Here is a 23111-nt window from a genome sequence, read left to right as displayed (position 1 = left end):
TGGACAATTTTTAAAGTCTGTATTAAATCTGTTACAATACTGCTTTTATGTTTCGGTTTTTTGGCCATGAGACCAGGGATCAAACCCGCACCCCCTGCACTGGAAGGTGAAGTCTCGACCACCAGACACCAGGGAAGTCCCTATTTGATATTTTAAATGCCACTTTTATAATTAAAAACAATGTGTAAAAAAAAAAAGCTTCATAATTTTCAAACTTTTTGTGGTCCTAGAAAAAAATCTTCAAATGTTTTTCTATAAGGAGATTTTAATTTCAACTTCAAGGCAGTTTTGACAAACATGTGGCTGCCCATCTGTTTAGGTGGTTAAATACATTCTTGCCTGGATACAGGGATAGACCTCATAATCCTTCAAGGCCACTTCAATCTCTGGATTTCCTATAAAGTGTAGGTGACCAATTAATCAAAGAAGCAGGACTTTTTCCCTAAATAACAGCAGGCGGATGGTGTTGTTGGGTAAATTCCCCCAAATGAGGTAGCCAGCCCCTTAGAAAATGGCTTCCCAGTATTCCTTGACTACTGTTTTCTTTCCTGAAAGACACACACACACTCTTTCTCACTCAGTCTGTGCAACCAACCTGAACCCTGGCAGTTCAGCTTCAGCCAAAGGGCCAGGGGAAGCCCCGAGGCAGCTAGGTTCTGCACCACTGCCACTTACAGCCTGGGCGGCAGACTTGGGAGAACAAACCCTGAGAAGAAAAAGCTCTGTGTTATTAAATCATAGAGGCTGGGGCGGCCACGGGTGGGAGTCTGACACCAGCACCACCTGGTACGTGCAGGAACCCAGTTACGTAGTGACGTCCGCTATTCCTGTGAAGGGCAGGGTGGAGAACAGGGGTGTAGACAGAGCCTCTGGCTGCCTGGTGGAGCTACTGGCAGTTGATTTTTCAGAGCTGGTAGGTTCTCCTTTGGAAAGTTACCCTTCCGTCTCCTATAGACCTCTTCCCAAAAGAAACAGCTGCATCTGCTCACCCTGACTTTTGTATTTAACTTGGTTCTGAAGCTAAAGCAGTGGACAAATGACTGAGGAACTGGATACCCTCACTGAAGCCCCAAACAAGCTGTCTGAGTGACTTCTATCCCATGAGGCCCAGAGAAAAACAGTAATGAAATGAAGTCGCTTCCTGCGGTGAAACAAACGTGGGAACATTTATGCAATTGTTTTTATTTATTCAACTCTAAAGATTGACTGCAGCAATTTTTGGATGGTTGACACCTTAGATTAACACTAATTATATTGCTATAAATTTGGTTCAGGGTCAGAATGGGAATCAGGAAAGAGGAAGAACAATAGCAACAAAAATCTTCAAACACTGTAATGAAGAAATACTTTTTTCCCTTGAATTAATGCTACTTTCCCATAGACTTCCCTAGACTGGTTTGCAGCCTAAGGTCATAGAAAACAAGGCTTGGGCATATGGAAGAAACCGCAGGTTAAGCCATGGTGCCAAGCGAGAGACTAAAACCGCGATCTGAGTGTCAGTCTCAGGCACAGCTTAGGAGCACAGGCAGATTCTCAAATGCGTCCCAGGGTTCTTCCATTTTCACCTATTCAATCCCCCCTTTTCTGGCCAATTCAGGGCTGTACACAACCCCCTCGCTGCCTCTCCTGCTCACACTGTTGTTTACAGGGAACCCAACAGGCACGTGCGGCTCCTGCTGTGACAGAAAGGTAGCAAGAGCAGCCGTGATCCATCTCCTCCTGAACGCCTGGACAGTTGGGCTGGCTGAGGATGGCTTCTTCAGGCCTCCGGAAGGCCCGGAGCCCCGGGAAGAACACTGCTTACCCTTGGGAAACCTGGCAACAGTTGCCTGTGATTTCTGGTGGAAATGACCAATCAGAATCAATCCATCTCACCGGGAAAGGTCAAGGGAAAGAAAAAAAAAAAAAACGCTTCCCTTCCAAAAAACGGTAAAGAGGAAACGAGGAGAGAAGAAACCAAAATATTTAGAATGGCAAAATATTTAGAATGGCATAAAAAGTGATATGCGTAAACTTCTTTTTGTTATTAAATCTAACTGTAAGTTTCCTAAAGTCCAGTTACCAAGTTGAATTGTGTGGGAAAGAAGAGAGAGACCGGCTGGAATCTTCCTCAGGAGTTCACAACGTCAGGCTGAGAGGTCCTAGGTTTGCGCTGGGGGAGCCCCTTCCTGAATGAGGGCTTGGGTGGGCCGGGCTCCATGCTGGCTCCAGTCCCACTGGTCCCTGCAGAGTGAGCCTGGCCCCGTTCACTAGTGTTTCCTGGTGCCTGGGGTGGAGCACTCTGGTACCTGGAACCAGATGAATACCACGAGCTATTTCTGTAACGACCCACGCTGTCATGTCGCCCTTGGTTCGTGGGGTCACTGGACTTTGGGCCTTGTGGCCTGTAGCCTTGTCCTCCTCGTCTGTTTCCCGGCAATGCCTAAGGATAAAAGAATACAATGTTCAGAGCACAGTGGTATAAGGGCACCCCAGGTGTGCCAGTTCCGTGCACAGGAATATTCTGAAAGCCTAGCAGTGGTATCCCATGCCTGGGACTCGGTTCTCTCAATACTCACAGAATTTGGTCAGCCAATCCAACCTAGACCTAATGAGAACTCATAAATCTTTCGCTATCTCCCCTCTGCCTTTCACCTCAGGGTCCTCGCCCCTGAAGAGCTTTTCTTTAGCTGGGCTGAGGAAGAAAGAGCATTCTCTGGGGCTATTATAAGCCCTCAACTGGGCAAGTGTCTTATCACATGTCGAATTTTGTAGATCATAAACTATTTGTAAAGATAATGAACATTTGAATAATAATATACGCCTCACTATGCTCTACTTTGCTATATATCATGAACCACAGATTAAATCACGCTGCTGTGACATTTAACACATTCACAGTACAACCCGGAGAGCTCATGGCACAGGATTTTATTTTTGTCCTCCAATTCCAATGTAATACCACTCTGAAGAATTACTTACTTCAGGCTAATTCACAGCACTGCCTTGGATGGCTCTTATGGTATCTCCTTCAAATCAAGGAAAGGCAACTATGGATTCTGCTTCAACTTTCTAGTGTCTGCTCCCTGCCCTACCTGGTTCATGCTCTCTCTCTCTCCTGGGTATGCTCTCCCTGTGCTTCCAGGGAGCTGCTGCTTCAGACGCATTCTGGCGAACCTGCCACTGTGGTGCTTTCCACCTCCAGATGGGTGCACGACTCCCAGTGTGACCAATTACCAGGCAAGACTACTGCCTACGACAGCGAGGATCACTGCCAACATCAGAAAGTCAGTAGTCCTGGCAACAGGAAATCTAAACTGGCTGGTGAACTGGAACATACACACCAAACCCTTTCTTTGGAACTAACTGAGGCTGGAGGGATTCAAGATAGATGTGGAAGGGGCATAAAGAGAAGCGGGTCATGTACTGAGCTGTCAGCGTTTAAACTGTGACAACCTGGTTTAAAAGCTTTTCTGCCTAACACGCTCAGTGGAAGCTAGGTTACCTCTCGGTGAGGCTGGTAGGATCGGCCACCGGAGTTTGCTGTGGTTGCAGGCGTCTCTCCCGGTGCCGAGTTCTTCTTGTTAGCGCTTGTAAGGCTGGGAGCAGAGGCGCAGGTGGAAGCAGCAGCAGCAGAGGCGTCGCACGGGTTACTCAAAGACACAGATGCAACCAAGCTACATCGAGACCGGGTCGAATAGCTGTTCTTTGGATGGGACACTGAGACAGCAACATGAGAAAGATGTGGTCACGTGATAGAAGAGCATGACTGGTAATTTCTCCCTGTTTCTCCATTTCACAATGAGCAATCTAGGATAAAGAACTGTCTGAGTATTTGTAAAGCTAAGCTTTTAAGGAGGTAACAGGAAGGAAAACCTCCCTTCTGCCCTCTTCCTCCACGCCTTCCAAATCCCCAGGGCTTTGTAACAATCTGTCAGAGTGGCCCATCCCCCCACCAACTAACGATTTCTTGGCGTTCCTACCACCTCAACGCCTGGCTTTGGCTCCAGTGGCTGACTAAGCCTAGGAACAATAGTATGGGCCATATGTTCAGTTTCCTATGCAAGGAACATTTCTAAAGTACCAACCTCGCAAAGAAAGAAAAAGTTAAATGAAAAGCTAAATTCTTTTTTAAACATTTGAATCATGCAAGATGAGTTACGTACGAACAGAACTAGTCTTCACAACAAATATCTATCTTCCTTCCTAAGGTTCTTTCTGCAAATGTAACTCCAAATTCAAAATATCAATCTAGTTGAAAAATATTAACATTTTCAAATTTTGTCAGAATTCAATAGTTTAAAAGTAGTCCCTAGATTTTATTTCCTTGGTTTTAAGCCTGGGCTAGTGTTGAGTTCACAATCACTGCCCTAAGTCCAACATTTATTTCACTTTTACGCCGAGACTTAAAGAACAGAAGAGCTGAGCTTAGGGTCTCTGGGTCTGACTGATGCATCACTTACCAGCGCTCATCTTAGAGGTATCTCTGTTCCCGCCTCCTCAGCCCCCGCCCCCCCTCGCCCCCCCACCGTTATGTGCCAGGCAAAGCAGGTAGTGTTACCTCCATTTTGGAGAGGAGTAAACTGAGGGCAGCATATAGAGTATAGACACGGGGATTCAAACCTGGTCTGACTCCAGTGCACATGCTCTTTACACTGCAGCCAACCACCTCTCAGCTCAGCAGAAAATGATGAAAAAACAACCACAAATTTAGGGAGCTGGGAAATGCCCATCCTCAGAGCTCAAAGCATCTGTGTTCACTGACTTGTTAAGTGTCTGAGTCCCTTTTCATAAAAGTAAGCAAGCAAGCAAACCAAAACCCAAGAGGGAGCGAGAGTCAGGGAAGAAGCCAATTGGCACTTCAGTCTCTAGTTAGGAGAGGGTGGTCTTCTCCTCACCGTCTCCGGCACCCTGAATCTCTCACCATCTCACCTTGTCCAAATGAATCAATGTTCTTCTTCAGGGTCTCTACATCACAGGTGAATCGGGCCACTCGTCCCAGATCCTCATCATATTTACGTTCACTAACAAAGTGCTGGAGAAAAGACAAAGACAAACCTCCAGATGAGACAAACAATGTACGGATTTCTAGCTTGCTATGCAATGCAGGAGAGCTGGCTTCAATTCCTGGGTCAGGAAGATCCCCTGGAAAAGGAAATGGCAACCCACTCCAGTATTCCTGCCTGGAGAATGCCATGGACAGAGGAGCCTGGCAGGCTACAGTCCACGGGGTCACAAGAGTCAGACACGACTTAGCGACTAAACCAACTATAAACAGATAAACAGGATTACTTTCAACTGATTTCTTTTTGTGCTTCAAATTTCACTAAGTGGCCATATATTACCAATGCTGGGTGGCTGACAAAATCCAGCCATTTTCTTTAAGAGTCTAAAGATAAGTTTATTTGGGAGCTTTATGAAATGCTGTATGATGGTCATTAGGTGTAAATTAAGAGAAACTGAAGGAAGGAGAAGGAACTCACGATGGAGGGCCATCTTTCTCTCCACTGTTGGCTACTCTTCACACCGCTCCATTATATACACAGGCAGAGGCAGCAAAAATGTCCATAGTTACAATGATTCCATTTAAATAAATGGTTTGGTGTTCTTTAATAGAAACGTCCTTAGGAAACCCACTGCACCTCTTTATACAAAGTAGGATTTGTTAGTCCTTGAAATAGGAACAATTTCTTGAGTTGGAAAATCATTCATGTGAAAAGTCAGCTTTGCAAATCAGAAGAGTTTGTGCTGCAAGTAATTTAATCCTTTTAAGCAGACTGAGCCGAGAAGTAACCAACCTCTTGGGTCAAAAACTAACTATACTATAGAAATAGTGGGACTAGAAAAATGTCAGGAATAAAATGCTTCTGCGGTCTATTTCAATAAACAATTTCTAAGGTAGCCTGGAATCATTTTTTCAGATGAAAAAGAGAATAAGAAAGAAAAGTTAAGGCCTAGATATAATTTAGAAGAACTGAACTCCTCAGAGCAGTCCTCTGTCTGGGGTTGTCCTAATTCTACTTTGGATTTTCAAGGGGTAGAATCAAATGCATCACAATCCTTGGGATGCACCTAGAAGCAATAAATGGGAGAGAAGGAGTAACAATTAGCTTTGGGCCTTGAAGTCCTAAAGCTTCAGGGTATATTGTGGCTCAGGAAAGCTCATGAATCTCTGTAACAAAGCCTTCAGACATGTAATATCAGTCTGAGATTAATTCTGAAGCAAATTCTAGGGTTTGCTGAGCCAAAGACATAACAGGAATGACGGAAATAAAATGATCTGGAAATAAGACATTTAAATTGCACAGCACCCACTTCAGTACACTGAAAACGTGGAGAAACAGATCCTTAGTCAGCCTGCAGAAATATTTCTAGCAGCTCTTCAACCACGTGGGAAGGGGAACAGATGAAGCCTATGAGAGCCAGAATTCTTATCTAATTCCAAAGGGGTTTCCGGCTTCTCCCAGATAGTTGAATGAGACTGACTGGCATCAATACGAGGAAGACTCTCTAAAAAATTTAGCAAAATAGCCTTAGTTAACCAGAAAATGGTACTTTAAAACTTACATTGCTGGCTTCACTATTTCTCCCCAGTATAGTCTAAGGGGAAGGAGCAAGGGGATAACACAATATAGGTTTGCATGAAAGACCAGGTCAGGATGGTACTGGGATGCCTGTAAGGTCTCAGATGACCTTCTGTCTGTGCTTTTATTTCCCAAAGGCTGTTATAAAATCTCCCCAGCAAGTATTCCTCTTAAATATGGCAGTAAATTTCACACTTCAGAAAGAGCAGAGTTAGGTCTTGGGAGTAGAGAAAGCCAACTCCCATGGTTCATACAGCTCACAGTTGAGAAACAATTAATTAGAATGCCAGTGTCTACAACTACCCATGATTAACCCAGCCTCTCTCGGGTTCCCATCTTAGTCTCAGAAATACTATTCTTTACGTAAGAATTTAAAACGTCTGAGTATTGAATCCAAGTAATCTTTATAGACAGATTTACAATATAACCAATATCTCAAACTGCTCATTTTTCTCTTATAAAATCAGAACTGACCAACCAACTATTTAAATGTCTACTGAATACCTACTAGGTGTCAAGGCACTATGCCAGGGCTCTGCAGACACAGTAGTGCCTATCGAGTGAGGAAGACAGGTTACTCAACTACACATACAATTATAAGCGTGCTAGGAAGGCACAAACAGGGGATGTGACAGGAAAGCCAGAAAGGCTGAGGAGATCAGGAATGAGATGTGAGCTGGAATGGCGCGGGTAGGGGGTTGGGGGGGAGTCGGGGAGAAAGGAGGGAAAAGAATGTTCTGGGCAGATGGGAAAGCATGTGCAACAACCCTGACAGGAGGGAACAGGTATGCCTGTGGAAAGGAGAGCTAGCACAGCCGAAGCACTGGGACCAAGGGGGACAATGTGCAAAGGATGGCAGTAGGGCCAGACCGTATGGAGCCCTGCAGGCCGTTAAGGATTAGAGACTATTCTGAAAGCAATGGGAAGTCTGAAGCAGGGTCTGCAGTGTGAGGAACAGATATGAACAGGTGAGGACGGCAAGGTGGTGGCCAAGTGGAAAACTGGAATTAGTTAAGAGGCTACTACAGAATTCAAAGCAAGAGATCACAGTAGCTTGATCATGATGGTAGTGGTGGAGACAAAGAGAAAAGGTCAGATCGGAGACTGTGCAGAAGGTCAAATGGACAGGGTCTGCTGATAGATTTAATTGTGGGAAAAGGAGAAACTTCCTAAGGTTTCCACTTTAGACACTGGGTGGATGACAGTACCATTTACAGAGCAAGAGAACTTGGAAAAGGGCCAGGTTTGGGAAGAAGGGGTCATGAGTTCAATATATTAAATATCGCCATGAATTATGGAGATTTGCTACTTTAGTCCCTGAGGGTAAGAAGAAAGGCAGAAAAGAGAAGGAAGTTTTACCTTGATATCAGCTCTGAGCTCGACCAACTGCTCTTCTGACATCCGAACAGCCACATCAGTCATTTTCTTTAGAAGTTCGGCTTTCTTTTGACGGCTAAGCAGAATTTCCACTGTAGAGGGAAAGGGAGCATGACTCTTATGGTCTGCTAAATAGGACAAAGAAGGACTGGAAATATAGGCCTTGCAGTGTGTACTTGCACAGCCAAAGGCTTAGCTGCCCACCCACCCAGAAAGTGAAAATACCAAAGGTCTAGTTTCCACCTTCTTGAGGAACTCTGAAGGCAGTTTATATGGTAAACACTTTTTATGACTCATAAAGACTCATAAATCATTTGTCATTTTTCTTTCTCCTCTTCCCAGTTAAAAAAAATGTATTAAGAAGCATGTACACTGGGGCTTTCCTGGTGGTCCAGTGGTTAAGACTCTGCAATGCAGAGGGCATGGGTATGGTCCCTGGTCAGGGACGAGATCCCACAAGCTTCAACCAAGAGTTTACATACTGCAACTACAGACCCTGCATGCTGTAACTAAGACCTGGTGCAGCCAAATAAATAAATCAAAACTTCCATTTGACTCTGTGTTCCCCTCCCCGGAAGCAACCACTGACAACAATTTTTCATGTATATTTCCTAATATACTCTCTGCCTATATGGAATACCACAATACTCAAGTTCCCTAATGATGCATATTTAGATTGTTTACAGCCTTTTTTCATAGAATAACTTTTTAAACTTTTTAATTAGAAACAAATTTTTTCGGCCACACTGTGGATCTTAGTTACCTGACCAGGGATGGAACCTGAGTCCCCTGCAGTGGAAGCTTGAAGTCTTAACCAGTGGACCGCCAGGGAAGTCTGTTTTACTGCTTTTAAAAAAGCATCATCTTCAGTTTGCTCCGAGGTGCATAAATCAGGTATGGCCACAAAGGATAACAGACAATAAAAAGTCTCTCAGAGTAAAGAGCCAGGGACTACAGAGGACAGACGCCCTGTAAGGCTGGCTGGGGAGAACGATGGCGAAGCCTGGGTCCCTCATATCATTTTGGAGATGCCCTACAGCCCTGGACTGCTTACCTCTGGACGTTTCATTTCATGAGAGAAAAAGAACCTCACATTTATTTAGGCCATTCCGTGGCATGCAGTTAAACTCAATTCCTAACTGTTATGCACAGAATCCTGTAACCTACTGAGAAATTAGCCAAATTTATGTTAGAAAAAAAAGAATTTTTGAAGAGCTACATCCAGTGTTACAGAGAGCTGGAATGTCTTTAGTAGTTTTTCTCAGTCTGATTTGCCACAAATGTGGATGGGCTGCTCATACCCGTCAGGTTAAGCAATACGGCATATTTTTGCAATAGATTAGGAACATGCATACGAAAGTTTCTCAACACAAAGGCCCAACAAATACAAACGATTCATTGGTCTGGATCCCAAGATAAAATCTATTAGTCATCTGTATCAAATTCACTTTCTCTCAGCTTCAGCATCCTAGGATTCTAAGATAAAATTACAAATATCAAGATGGAGAAATGTGTCAAGTACAGATTTCTACACATAGCATATAATTCAGAGAGCCTAAGTATATGATCTTGAACAAGTCACATTTTTCCAAGGAACTAGTGTTTTCATTTATGAAATGAAAAAAATTAAAAAGTCAGAAAACCTAAATCTCCCATAAGGTTGATGCTAAGATCAGATATGAATGAGTGTGTAAAACCCTAAACTGTGAAGTACTATGAATATATAATTAATAAAACTATAACACATAAAAAAGAAAAAAGAAACTTGATATTATTGGTAAAAGAGTAATTACATTAGTGTCATTGAGAACTAGGATTTTTAGTATGGGAGCAAGGAGATACTGATATAAAATTGACAAATTTGAGCAAAACTCTGTAGCTCTTAATTTGATACTAAAAGATTGGCCATGAATTGATAATTGGTTAAGGCTGGGTGCTGGGGGGGTGGTAATTATATCAGCCTCTCTATTTGAAATATGTTAAAATTTTTCTATAAAAGATGTATTTTAAAAAGCACCTTCTTCTCAACAGTAAGGACTTTTTTCCTCTCTGAAACTTCACCTTCAAAAAGAGAATACATCGGTACAAGAATGGACCGAAACTGTCACTAGAAATTTCAGGATATACCACTCAATTTAAGTGATATCTCATCTCTGAAAAACAATGGATAGCACCTCTGCTATGTATCCAACACTTTGTTGCTGCTGCTGCTGCTGCTAAGTCACTTCAGTCGTGTCCGACTCTGTGCGACCCCATAGACGGCAGCCCACCAGGCTCCCCCGTCCCTGGGATTCTCCAGGCAAGAACACTGGAGTGGGTTAAAATGGATCAAAACTGAACTCAATTCAGTGCTTCAAAGCTGCCTCCTCTGGCCCAAGACCACACACACAAATGATTTAACTGTGAGTCATCTCAACCTATATCCATTCTCAACAGTTTGAGAGCAGGTTAAAAGAAACAACCTTCCTAATTACAAATCTGGCATTCAATGCACGAAGGTAAAAACTGCTGAAAAGCCCTAAATCAATGCCACTGTACAAAGTGCAGCTGACATTCTCTTCTTTTCATATAGCTGTCTATCTTTAACCTAATCCTTAACGGAAATGACCAAAACAGCTATCTGGGTTCTTCTGTACAAAATCCCACAAATTATTCGACTTAGACTGTTCTTCCAGAATCTATTTTAGTAATCTTTCAAAGAGTCCTAGTCATGGGTATCCTGAACCCTCAATTAATTGACTTTTTCCCTAGCCAAGGATAACAGACACTGAGTGAAGTTTCAACAAACTGAGAAAACAAAGTTCTGCAAGAGGTAATGACAGGGATATATTGTAAGCAACCTGGTCAAGTCTCTGATTATGCCAAAGGCTTTTTCCCAAGTAGGAAAAAACCCAAAGGAATTATTCAGTCACTGAAGGAAAAAACAAAATAAAACCCAGGCACCTGCAAGATAACCGATTTTCCTTAGCTGATGCTGAGGTGGCAGATACCATGATGTAGACATTGAAATCTATATTCAAAATATTAAAATTTGGAAATGTTGATAAACAGGCTATTATAAAGTTGTTTCACCTGAAAGCATTCCTATGCCAGCACAGTACAATTGCTCAAGACTATTTAACTAAATATACAAACTCTTAGTGTGGCATTTACATTCAGCTTTTGTTATGGGGATTGAGAGGCAGGTCCTTATTAACTGTTAATAGTTTTAATAAAGATCAATCTTACTTGCTTCAGCTTTCACTTTGTCCATTTCAGCAAGCAACGCCACTTCCCGATCCATTAAACTAGGAAGGGATGACAAAGGGAAAGAATGTTGGATCAGAAACTCAAACACAAAAATGGCACAGTGTTAACAGTGGAGAAAGACTTACGCGTTTGTTCCCTAAAAGCATACTACAAAATAAGCACTGTATACACCACATGAAAATCTTATCTCGCCCTCAGCAAAGACTATTTTAAAGATTTCAATACAGGAATCTAATTCCCTTTTATTTCTACTGATAACATATTACAGTAAATCAGTAGCTAGACATTTAAGAGTTGAGAACCAGTAGATGGCAGTAGCAAACTACAAAACACTTTTTGGTAAGTTGTGCTAAAGCATAAGTCCTCATGAAAATTACGTATTTCTACATATGTACATATATTTTATTTTATATTCTGGTCTATAAAACTGGTCAGTTATGCTTCTAATGAATTTTTACCAAGCAATACCCCTGCGAGGGCCCAATACATTTAACCACAATTAGGATTTATAGATCTTCAACATTTTAGCACAGTTGCTTATCAAGTCCACTAGCACTTTAAGTCTTTAGAATGCAGAGCAGTCAAAAGACACATATACTGGTGCTAATTTTGGATAAATGTTTAATAATAATCCAGAAAAGATGGAATCAAAGGTTTCTGGAAGGCTTTTTTTATCGAAAAAGAATATTAAACAGGCAATTAGAATTTTCTCCACTATAAATGTAGATGGTTTGTAAGCATGGGAAAGCTTTTCCATGTCCTTATAAGAGAGCCCACCATCTTCAATGAACATGAGATAATACGCTGCCCTAGTATTAAACCTCTGGATACAAATAATTTTCCTTACCACATCAGTTTTGCTTAGTAGTGGCAAAAAACAAAACAAACAAACAAAAAAAACTAAAGCTTTACTATCTGTACAAACATAAAATGTTCCAACTCTCTTCATAGTTGAAATTCGTTCTAATTTCTCCTTTTGAACTCGTGTATAACTACAGGGTTAATAAAAGTTCTCTTGTTTCTGGTTGTAAAACTAATCACACACATATGCATATATATACACATACACACACACACATAGGAAAAAAAAAACTCAACTCAGTTTAGCTCTATATGTTGTTATGTTAGCACAAAGTATTTAATATGGAGACTACAGAGTGAGATATTCAAAAAAGTATAAGGCAGGGACATTTTCTCAAGGAGTAAAATCCTTTATAGTGAAGTGATAAAGAACAGGTTTGATAATCATTATGCATGATGTTAATACACAGATTTGTAACAAATTTGGTCGGCATATTAATTCCAAAGTGCCAGACTAGAGAGAAGATACAACTATTGTGGGGTAGCAACACTTTTGCTAAGAAAGCATTTCCCAAACCTTGGCAAACATTTTGCTCCAAGAACTCTAGCAGCATTTGGAATACCTAAAAGGCAAAACAAAAGCACATCTGAGACAGGAGCTGCCAGGCCTTGAGTTCAGTATTATCACCTCTCCTCTGCTGCTGAATCACCTTAAGATGCAGACACTGTCCGTCAGATGACAAATTTAACTGACGAAGCTTGTAAAATATTTATTAAAAGAGCTTAGCAAACAAGTAAGCTTTCTGCAGCTTACAATCTTTATTATGAGACAGCAGAGCGCCACAGGACACTCTCAGCAAGGAAAAACAGTACCATAATCATTAGACTTTTTAGTGTTACTATGAGCTAGCACATCAGGATGGCACTTCTATTTCCTGTAAGAATGGTTAGCATCCCTTTACACAAGCTTTGTTTCTTGAATCACTCATTGGTGATCATAAGAAACCCACAGTGCAGTGTGTGGGGAATCATATGACGGCATGAGTGGTCAGTCGTGTCTTGACTCTTAGCAACCCTATGGACTGTAGCCTGCCAGGCTCCTCTGTCCAGGGGAGTTTACAGGCAAGAATACGGCAGTGGGTTGTCACTTCCTCTGCCAGGGGTCATATGACCATTCCAATAAAAAAATAAGCTTACCTTTCCATGCCAAAAAACACTGAAAAGCAATAAGGACTTTTATTTCTTTTTGTTTGTTGTCTGTCATGTTACTATCTATTGATAACATTTACTCAAAGATTCTGTGATGTTGGCCAAGCATTAAACAGAGGAATCTATGGACTAACTGTTGGGATATTTTCTCAGAGAGAAGCCTGATGAATCTCTGCAATTTTTCATTAAATTGTTCACAAGTCTTTAAAATAGAAAAATGAGTAAATCTTAAATTACATGTAGTGTAAGCACCTGACAATTAGTTTTTCTGCTAATAATTTAAGTGCCTGACATTAAGCTTTTGGTTGCCGACATTCCCTTCAAAGATAATCATCTCAAATAAATAAGCTACACAACAAGAGAAAGGGTGATGCCAGGCCATCCTCTTAGAAGGTCCTGGGTGAGCTACATAATTGACCACTTGAGTCACCGGAACTTTTCCTTCCTATGCTTTAATTCTTGCTTTTATGTTTTAAATTCACTAATAAACAATGAACCCACAAAACTCAAGGCACCCCATCCTGGACCCCAATAAAGGCATGACTCAAGGTTCATGCTCTCCTTAAACACACTTCACTGTGTGGGTCTAGGCATGCCATGTACCCTCCAGGACTTGTGAGTAATAAACCTTGTTTTTGTTGCCAAGGTGCATGTAGCAATCATTAGAGCCACAAGGGCCTGTCTGCCACAACACTGAATCATGGGGTGGGGGCCACAAGCAGTACAGGGCCCAGGTGAGTGCCCTTAGGCACTGCTAGCTGATGGCATCACCGAAGTAAGCTGAGACCAACACAAACACTGTAAGAACTTTCTTAAAAGTATATCACATAATGTATTACAGTTGTATAGATGAATGACTATGTTTTAGGTAATTAATGCTAAATTAGGGATGACACATTATGATGCCTGCAACTTCCAAATGGTTCTACCAAAACACACACACAAAACAAAGACACTGATCACTGTACTTCTGTATTCTGAAAGTTTAAGTTGTGGAAATATGTGCATCACAAAATAAACAGAAAAAGTGAGAAGAGTTCAGAAGTGGAAAGTGGCTAAGCATAAGATAAAGAGCAGAGGCAATTTTCACAATTAAAAGTAGTAATTTAATGTAATACAACTTTCTGACAATGAAGAAACTTTAGCTAAAGTTTTCCATCTGTTCCTAAGCTGTGGTGGTGCCAGTAGGAATCTGTAGCTGAGAGATTCAAAAGTACCTGTGGTTTGAGGGTAACAGTTTTTTAGATGCCATAACTATGAGCAATGAGGCCTTTCAGAGCGATGAGAGGCTCATTCACACCACCAGACTTTCTGTTGTTACCTTGCTCACTCAGTACATGAGGGTACTAAGCTTGCAACTGCTCTGTCAATTTCCTGAATGGAAACACACCATTATGAGCATCTGATACACTAGACTCAGAAACTGCTAATGAAATTCTGCTAAATATTGTTGGGACTCTGTTTAGAAAGACACAGGTCTTATTAAGCCTGGGCCTTATACAGCACACAGAATTTCCATATCCTGTCTTTGACCACAAAGGATGGTTTTAGATGTCCTGTCACTGTTAAGGAAAAAGACTGGTGAATGTCTGAATGTTCTGTATTTCCTTCCCTCCTTACCAAGACTTTTTTACCATCTTCCCATTTCCTCAACTTACTCTAAAGCTTTTTGTGTAATTTACTTGGTCAAAACAGTTGTCCCTGTAGCATCACCACTCATATCTCTAAGATACATTATATGTCCATCATTTAAAGCAGGCCCTTCAATCACTATTTTTAACATGTAGCTTACTGATTATACTATTACCTTCAGTAATTTCTTGGTTCCAAAAAACTATTAACTATCATTTGTTTATGATTGTTGCATTAGTACGTGTTCAGTCACTTTCTTTGTGTCCGACTCTGAGACCCCATGGACTGCAGCCTGCCAGGCTCCTCTGTCCATGGGATTCTCCAGGCTAGAATACTGGAGTGGGTTGCCATTTCCTCCTCCAGGGGATCTTCCCGACCCAGGGATGGAACCCATGTCTCTTATGTCTCCTGCATTAGTGGGCGGGTTCTTTACCACTAGTGTCACCTGGGAAGGCGCAGCTGCATTAGAAAACAATGTTATAACAGAAACAATTCTAGCAACTGTTGAGCCAACTAATTATTTCAAGGGTTTATACTCTAAACCACTCAATAATATTCTTACAAAACATTTATACTTGATTTTATTTGCTGAAAACCTAAAACCTATTTATTCTAATTCCACTAAAGCAGAAATCGAAGCAAAGCCCAGCCAATGCAAACACCTTTGTTTTTCTTAAGACACTTCCTCCTTTTCATATAAAACAACCAAAAAAAGAAAAATTTTAGTAGTTTTTGTTAGCAGAGAATTAATGACACTTCATTTGTTTCTTAAAACTCCGTATTCCCAACACTGGTTTTATGAGTATGGTACACACATTTGAGCTCAAAGAGCATCTCAATTCTAAAGTAATACCAGGGACCATATGACTCAATGATATCTTACAATATGTTTAGGGAAAAAGAAATAGCAGCAATTTGCAGGGGGGCACAGTTAGATTCCCGGTCTGGAAACTAGGAATCAAACCCGTGCGTGACACATGCACCAAGAGTCTCTCTTCCAGCTTTAGTGCAAAAGTGAGCCATCAATGATGATGGGTGGGATGAAGATCATAGGTTACTGGGAGGCAGAATACATAGATTCAAATATTGTCTCTGTGACTTAAATATGATGTCATGTTAGGCAAACAGCTTAACCTAAGACTCAAATTCCTTTTAAGAGTAAAGTAAAAATTAAGGCTCCCTCTTCACAGGACAGAAATCAGTATGAGAAATCAGATAGTATGACTGAACATGTTTGGAAAGGAACCTGTTTGTTTTGTATGTTACTTAGTTATTTTCTCAGATGGTTAAAGAGTTAGAATTCTTTTAAATTTATTTATTTTTGATTGGAGGATAATTGCTTTACAATGTTGTGTTAGTTTCCACTGTACAACAGTGTGAATCAGCTGTATGTACACATGTATCTCCTCCTTCTTGAGCCTCCCTCCCCGCCACCCCCATTCCACCCCTGCAGGTCATCACAGAGCACTGAGCTGAGCTCCCTCTGCTATACAGCAGCCTCCCACTGATGATCTAGTTTACACATGACAGAGTACACATGTCAATACTACTCTCTCAATTCATCCCACCCTCTCCTTCCCCTGCTGTCCACAGTCCGTACTGTACATCTGCGTTTCTATTCCTGCCCTGCAAATAGGTTCATCAGTACCATTTCTCTAGATTCCATATATATGTTAATATATGACATTTTTCTCTTCCTTACTTTACCCTGTATAACAGGCTCTAGGTTCATCCACTTCACTACAATGGACTCAAACTCATTAGAATTTTAAGTCAAAGACTATCAAGAACCATGGAGGCCAAATACTAGTAGAAATAAGATGCTAATGTACACGCAAAAACTTAAGAATAATTTAAAACTAAAGAGTGCTAGGTACCTTTCTGATAACACATTATAACAGTAGCCTATTCCTTTATTTCTATGGTTTTTAGACATTTTTGAAAGTGCTTTTGTTCATAAAATGATTTTCTGAATTTTCAGCATCTCTATAGATGAACTTTAAATTTAAGGATCTAAAAGCATTTGTTAAGACTAGTGATAGTTTAAGAAGAAAAGAGAAGCTCAAACAAAAGGAAGTAACTTTTCTAAGGTGAATGAAGAATCAGCCAGGAAAGATTTCAGTCTTAAGCACAGGCTTGTATTGACTTCATGTGTTTCAGAATCTCAAATTTCTTACCACTTTTCTCCTTTTAATAAGTACCTTTTGACTTTCAATAAAACAGAACCTTTATTTTAAAGGCAGGCTGAGTGTGTATCCTTTGCCCTGACACATACTATGACAACTGTTCAAAATAGTTTACACACTCTAGCTTCATGTTCCACTTCGTATCCTGTTCCCTAACAGACTTAAACTTTAAGTCAACTAAGAGCTCCAACAATGTGTCAGACAGATTTTATTAATTAAAGAGAAAAGTAAACCTGGGTCTAGTGATGATTATTACTGGATCACCAATAAGGACAGACGTGACGTTTTACATCCTGGAAAGCCGCTGCTTTTACCTCCCCACAGGTAAATGTCAGCTTTCATCTGGCCCCAGTGTGAAAGCACTTATCCGTATAATTCCCCTAGTGCCCAGTCAGGTGTAATGTAATCTTACTGTTGCAAATTTGTTAGAATTTCTTTTCTTTTCTTCTATACTATAACCAACACAAAAATGGCTTCCTAAGTGACATTAACTCCAAGCTCTGGTTCAGTGCCAAAGGGAGTTAGATCACCTGCCAATTATATCTTGAAGTAGCAGCTACAAGGGGCATGGAAATAAGCCAGTTTAAAAACCCAGTCAGCCAGAGAGAAGGCTTTACACCAGCAGGAAAGTGCAGGTAATCTCTTTCCTCAAGTTAAATTGACCTGGTTGCTACACCTGCTAATCAATCCTAAATACACAGTTTCTAGGCAGGAAACCGCTTCATTTGTCATTTATTAAAGGAGGCTCCCCCTGGCTAGGTTCCAAGTCAACAAGGACTCATAAGTCTCTCTCCCGGAACTGTATTTCCTGGTTCAGGCTGGTTCTGAATGGAATCAGATCCTGTGGCTAAAGTAATCAGTAAACTAAACAATCATGGAGACCGGAGGCTTGTCAAGGCAAAGTTGTGATGTTCTACTTAGTTCTTTATTCTTAAGCCAATAATATCTGATGTGATAATAATCCAGGGTAAAGGGCATGGGGCTTTCTCCCAGAGGGTCAGAAAGAGGAGAAATCAGTTACCTAGAAAAACTTCCAGGGGAAGTCAGAGTTTACTTAACGTGAATTTGGGAGAACTGGTTGGATTTAGATAACTACAAAAATACAAGAGAGCATTACTAGGTTGGAAAAGTAGCATCAAGGAGTGTATGAAAGAGGAAATGTGTATGTTAAATTCTGAGACAAGTAATCTGGCTGGAGTAAAAATGTATATAAGAAAACAGAAGATTTGACATTAAATTTCTAGCTATAAAACCTGAAAGGAGAAACTTGGGATTCATGACAGCATGGGTAGATGAGCAGATGAATGATCTATTCTAAAGTACTTTTTGTTTCATGGATCATTCTACACTTTGGTAAAAGCAGAGGTCAGCAACTTTCTGGAGGCTTTATTCTACCTCTCTGTTAATTCACTCCCTTCTTCAATTCCACACAACAGGAGGACTGAGGCTACCCACTCTCCCTCTGTCTTTTGTTCACTGTGGCATGAAGTACCAGACTAAGTTTGTGAAGAGAGACACGGCTGAATATGACCTCAGGGAACAGCTCCTAGACAAGCAAGAAAACGGATGGATGGTTGGGAGGAAGAGTGGTGTAGGTTCTCTATATTTATGAAAATTTCCTCTCATCTTTCAGGTTCTTGAAAGTCTTACAAATAGGCAGTATGGACAGTCTCATATCCCTAAATACCAACCTAGCTGCTTGTCTTCCTGTCATTTTACTTAATTTGGTCTTTTTTTTTAAAGTTCATTATTAAATGAAAATACCTCCCCAAAGGAGTTATGGTTTAAAAGTTAGTTACCACTTTAATAGTTAAAACAGCTTCGATGTTCTAGAAGAAAATTAGAATATATTTCTTCTCCCAAAGATTCTATAATCAAATATATTTGAGAAACAGCATAGTATAGCTCCCTCTTGTAAATTCACAATGCATATTAGCATTAAGGCATCAAGAAGTCCTCTAGTAAAGAAAATTTAAGTATTTTCAAACCTCTTTAACTACTAAACCCTATTTCACATATTAATACATTTTAAGATATGAGAAATTTTTAAAGCAAGTTTAAAAAACACAAAATCAAAATAAATCAATGATTAATAATAGGGCACAGAAGGGACCATTAGAGTGGGGTGCATCAGGAAGGATGAAAGGAGGCAGGAAAACAAAGACATCTTTTCTACTTTTTTAATGTTGTTGTTGTTGCTGTTGTTCAATCACTCAGTCATGTTCGACTCTTTGTGACCCCATGGACTGCAGCACACCAGGCTTCCCTGTCCATCACCAACTCCCAAAGTTTGGTCAAACTCATGTCCATTGAGTCAGTGATGCCATCCAACCATCTCATCCTCTGTCATCCCCTTCTCCTCCTGCCTTCAATCTTTCCCAGCATCAGGGTCTCTTCCAATGAGTCGGCTCTTTACATCAGGAGGCCAAAGTATTGGAGCTTCAGCATCAGTCCTTCCAATGAATATTCAGGACTGATTTCCTTTAGGATTGACTGGTTGGATCTCCATACAGTCCAAGGGACTCTCAAAGAGTCTTCTCCAACATCACAGTTCAAAAGCATGGATTCTTTGGTGCTCAGCCTTCTTTATGGTCTAGCTCTCATATCCATACACGACTACAAGGAACATCATAGCTTTGACTATACAGACCTTTGTTGGCAAAGTAATGTCTCTGCTTTTTAATATGCTGTCTCGGTCTGTCATGGCTTTTCTTCCAAGGAGCAAGCATCTTTTAATTTCATGGCTGCAGTCACCATCTGCAGTGATTTTGGAGCCCCTAAAATAAAGTCTGATGCTGTTTCCACTGTTACCCCATTTATTTGCCATGAAGTGATGGGACCAGATGCCATGATCTTAGTTTTCTGAATGTTGAGCTTTAAGCCAACTTTTTCACTCTCCTCTTTCACTTTCATCAAGAGGCTCTTTAGTTCCTCTTCACTTTCTGCCATAAGGGTGGTATCATTTGCATAGCTGAGGTTATTGATATTTCTCCCAGCAATCTTGATTCCAGTTTGTGCTTCATCCAGCCTGGCATTTCACATGATGTACTCTGCATAAAAGTTAAATAAGCAGGGTGACAGTATACAGCCTTGATGTACTCCTTTCCCAATTTGGAACCAGTCCGTTGTTCTATGTCTGGTTCTAACTGTTGCTTCTTGACCTGCATACAAGTTTCTCAGGAGACAGGTGAGAGGCAGGCTGGTGAGATTCCCATCTGTTTAAGAAGTTTCCAGTTTGTTGTGATCCACACAATCAAAGGCCTTAGCCTAGTCAATGAAGCAGAAGTAGATGTTTTTCTGGAATTCTCTTGCATTTTCTTTTCTTTTTTTTTTTTTTAATTTTATTTTATTTTTAAACTTTACATAATTGTATTAGTTTTGCCAAATATCAAAACGAATCCATCACAGGTATACTATGATCCAACGGATGTTGGCAATTTGATTACTGGTTCCTCTGCCTTTTCTAAATCCAGCTTGAACATCTGGAAGTTCTCAGTTCACGTACTATTGAAGCCTAGCCTGGAGAATTTTGAACATTACTTTGCTAGCATGTGAAATGAGTGCAACTGTGCCATAGTTTGAACATTCTTTGGCATTGCCTTTCTTTGGGATTGGAATGAAAACTGACTTTTTCCAGTCCTGTGGCCACTGCTGAGTTTTCCAAATTTTCTGGCATATTGATTTGTTCAAAAACATCATGCCATGGGTTACAGGTTCCTGGTTTAAAAGACAGATCCTAATGTAAAGGAGCATGACCTACGCTATAATTATTTGTCCCTTTCCAAACAATATTAACCTTAGGTCCATTCCTAAAGCATGAGTTTCTTCTACCATTCATTCTCACACTGTGACCACAAACAGAATGAAGCAGAAAGCAAAATATAGCATAGGATTTTTAAGTCTTCCTCCATTATGTAGAGTAGTTAAGAGTTAGGAATTAAAGAACTTGGTGCAGAAAGCAAAATATAGCATAGGATTTTTAAGTCTTCCTCCATTATGTACAGTAGTTAAGAGTTAGGAATTAAAGAACTTGGTAAATGGCTAACCATCTTTACCATTTTCGTGCTACTGGTACAAAATGCAACTTAACTTACCAGCTCTGCAATTCGGCAAAAGCTTGTTTCATTTTCTTAATAGAAGCATCCATCTCTTCTTTAACTACAACTCGATATCGTGCAAGAGACACTGTGCAGCGCTGGAGGTCTTTCACAGATTTTTCAATATTAGAACCTTGGAAAGAACCCCAATAAATAAAACAACATAGGTAACTCGAAAACTGGATCTGAATACCTAAGCATGTAACGTAACTAACATCTCATAACTAAGAATGCTTCCTAAATGGCCACCGTCAACAAAAAACTGAATTTTTCATAGATTTTTTTTTTTAAGTATCCTGGCCAAGATGGAGTAATAGGAATTGGATTTACCTTCCTGTCTTAAAAAACTTCACACATACACAAAATATATGAAACAATGGTTTTCAGACAATGAACAATATGCAGTACTTCTTACCACCCTCCATAAGAACACAGAAACAAAAGAAGTGAGGCCTAAGATTGCCCCAATTTGCTGCCATAAGAGAGTTTCCAGGCTGCAATGCAAGGAGGAGAAATCCTTAGTTGAGTCTGAAAGTCTCCTTGAATTGAGGGGACAGAGCTGAGAGTTCAAAGAGGCCAAGATGGCTGAATTCTCAGGGCAGAACAGTAAAGAGGAGAAAGCTACACAGCAATGAAGAAACCGTACAAAGACCCACAGAGGATTCTGAGTGCATGCGAATGTAGAACCGCCCCAAACGGGGAAGGAACCACTGGAAAGGAGCAGGTGGGATAATCCTGAGAGCTCACCCAGGCCAGGAATAGTCTATGCTCACACCAGCATAGTGGGGCGCCAGGCAGAGTACTTAGAGGGCACTGCCTCAGTAATTAGCCTGAGACTAAAGGCTGCTCTATTTCTACTAACAAAACTTAAGTAAGCAAGCAGACTGTTTCCAAATAACAGTTCCAGAACAAATCACAAGAATATTTAAAGAAATACAAAAATATCTAGCAATCAACAAAGCAAAATTCACAATGTCTGGCATCCAATTAAAAAACTACTAGAGGCAGAAAAATATGACTGATCTATAATGAAAGGAAAAATCAATTAACAGAAACAAGTGCAGAAATGACAAAGATGTAGAATAAAGTTGGTAAGAACATCAAAACAGCTAATATAATCAAATATCACATGTTCAAGAAGGTGGAGGAATAGTATAATCTATTAAGGACAGACATGGAAGATATTTAAAAAGATTCCAACAGAACCTCTGGAGATGAAAAAAAAAATCAGAGATGAAAAATACACTGAATTGGATTAACAGCAGATTAAAAACTTAGAGAAAAAAGATTAATAAATTTGTAGACAGCAATTTTAGAAACTATCCACAATGAAATTAAACACAGAGAGAAAAAGACTAAAAAAAAGAATCCAAAATGAAAAACTATTTGAGTAGGTACCAAATTTTCAAAACTCCCTACATAACAGGATTTAGTAGAACACAATTCACCACGTAGATATAACAAAACTGATAAAGTTCTCTCTTGATAGTACACTGAATCATTGTAAGTGGGTAAGTCAACACTGTAGATAAAGATGAAGCATATTTACCTACCTAACATATTTTAACCAGTTTCTGAGAATTCTATTATAACCTTTCTATATTCACCAGTGTCAGTTATTCTAACTTATAGTTAGAATAACTGATCTAACAAATTTATAAAGTGCCAAGACACAGATTTTCAATCTTTAAATCTTTCCTCATCTCAACCTTATTTCTTTTAAAATCTACCTAAAAGCTTTCAAGCACTGTTTCTTTATTTTTGCTTGAATAAATATTTTCAGACTTGCCTTTCTGGACAAATTGAGGGCTCTGTTAGAAAGATGAAAAAGGAGAGCCTCAATAATTAAATTTGGCTCATGCGGTATACATAATTCAATACAGAGCTACAGGTTACAAGTGTCTTTTACATTTCTCTGTTTCATTTGTTCAGGTAAGTGGACTGCCATCCTTAAATGGACGATAGAAGGGCTATTATCTCTATCTAATTATTGGCTG

General features: G+C 40.2%; 1 protein-coding gene across 1 annotated transcript in view; it reads right to left on the bottom strand.

Moving 5' to 3' along the window:
• Positions 1–1162: 1162 nt before the first annotated feature.
• The window catches only part of SPATS2 (spermatogenesis associated serine rich 2), a 152282-nt gene continuing 130333 nt past the window's right edge, over positions 1163–23111 (bottom strand). The window contains exons 8-13 of the mRNA XM_027542765.1: positions 21112–21247; positions 11169–11227; positions 7923–8032; positions 4912–5014; positions 3485–3699; positions 1163–2422 (exon numbers count right to left, since the gene is read on the bottom strand). Of these exons, the coding sequence (XP_027398566.1) occupies positions 2111–2422; positions 3485–3699; positions 4912–5014; positions 7923–8032; positions 11169–11227; positions 21112–21247 (935 nt within the window). The 3' untranslated portion in view covers positions 1163–2110. The remainder of the gene's footprint in view (positions 2423–3484; positions 3700–4911; positions 5015–7922; positions 8033–11168; positions 11228–21111; positions 21248–23111) is intronic.

This window comes from Bos indicus x Bos taurus, chromosome 5 (assembly GCF_003369695.1).
Source record: "Bos indicus x Bos taurus breed Angus x Brahman F1 hybrid chromosome 5, Bos_hybrid_MaternalHap_v2.0, whole genome shotgun sequence".
NCBI lineage: Eukaryota > Metazoa > Chordata > Mammalia > Artiodactyla > Bovidae > Bos > Bos indicus x Bos taurus.
Note: the sequence above shows the minus strand (reverse complement) of the source record. Positions and strands in the feature narration are given on the sequence as shown.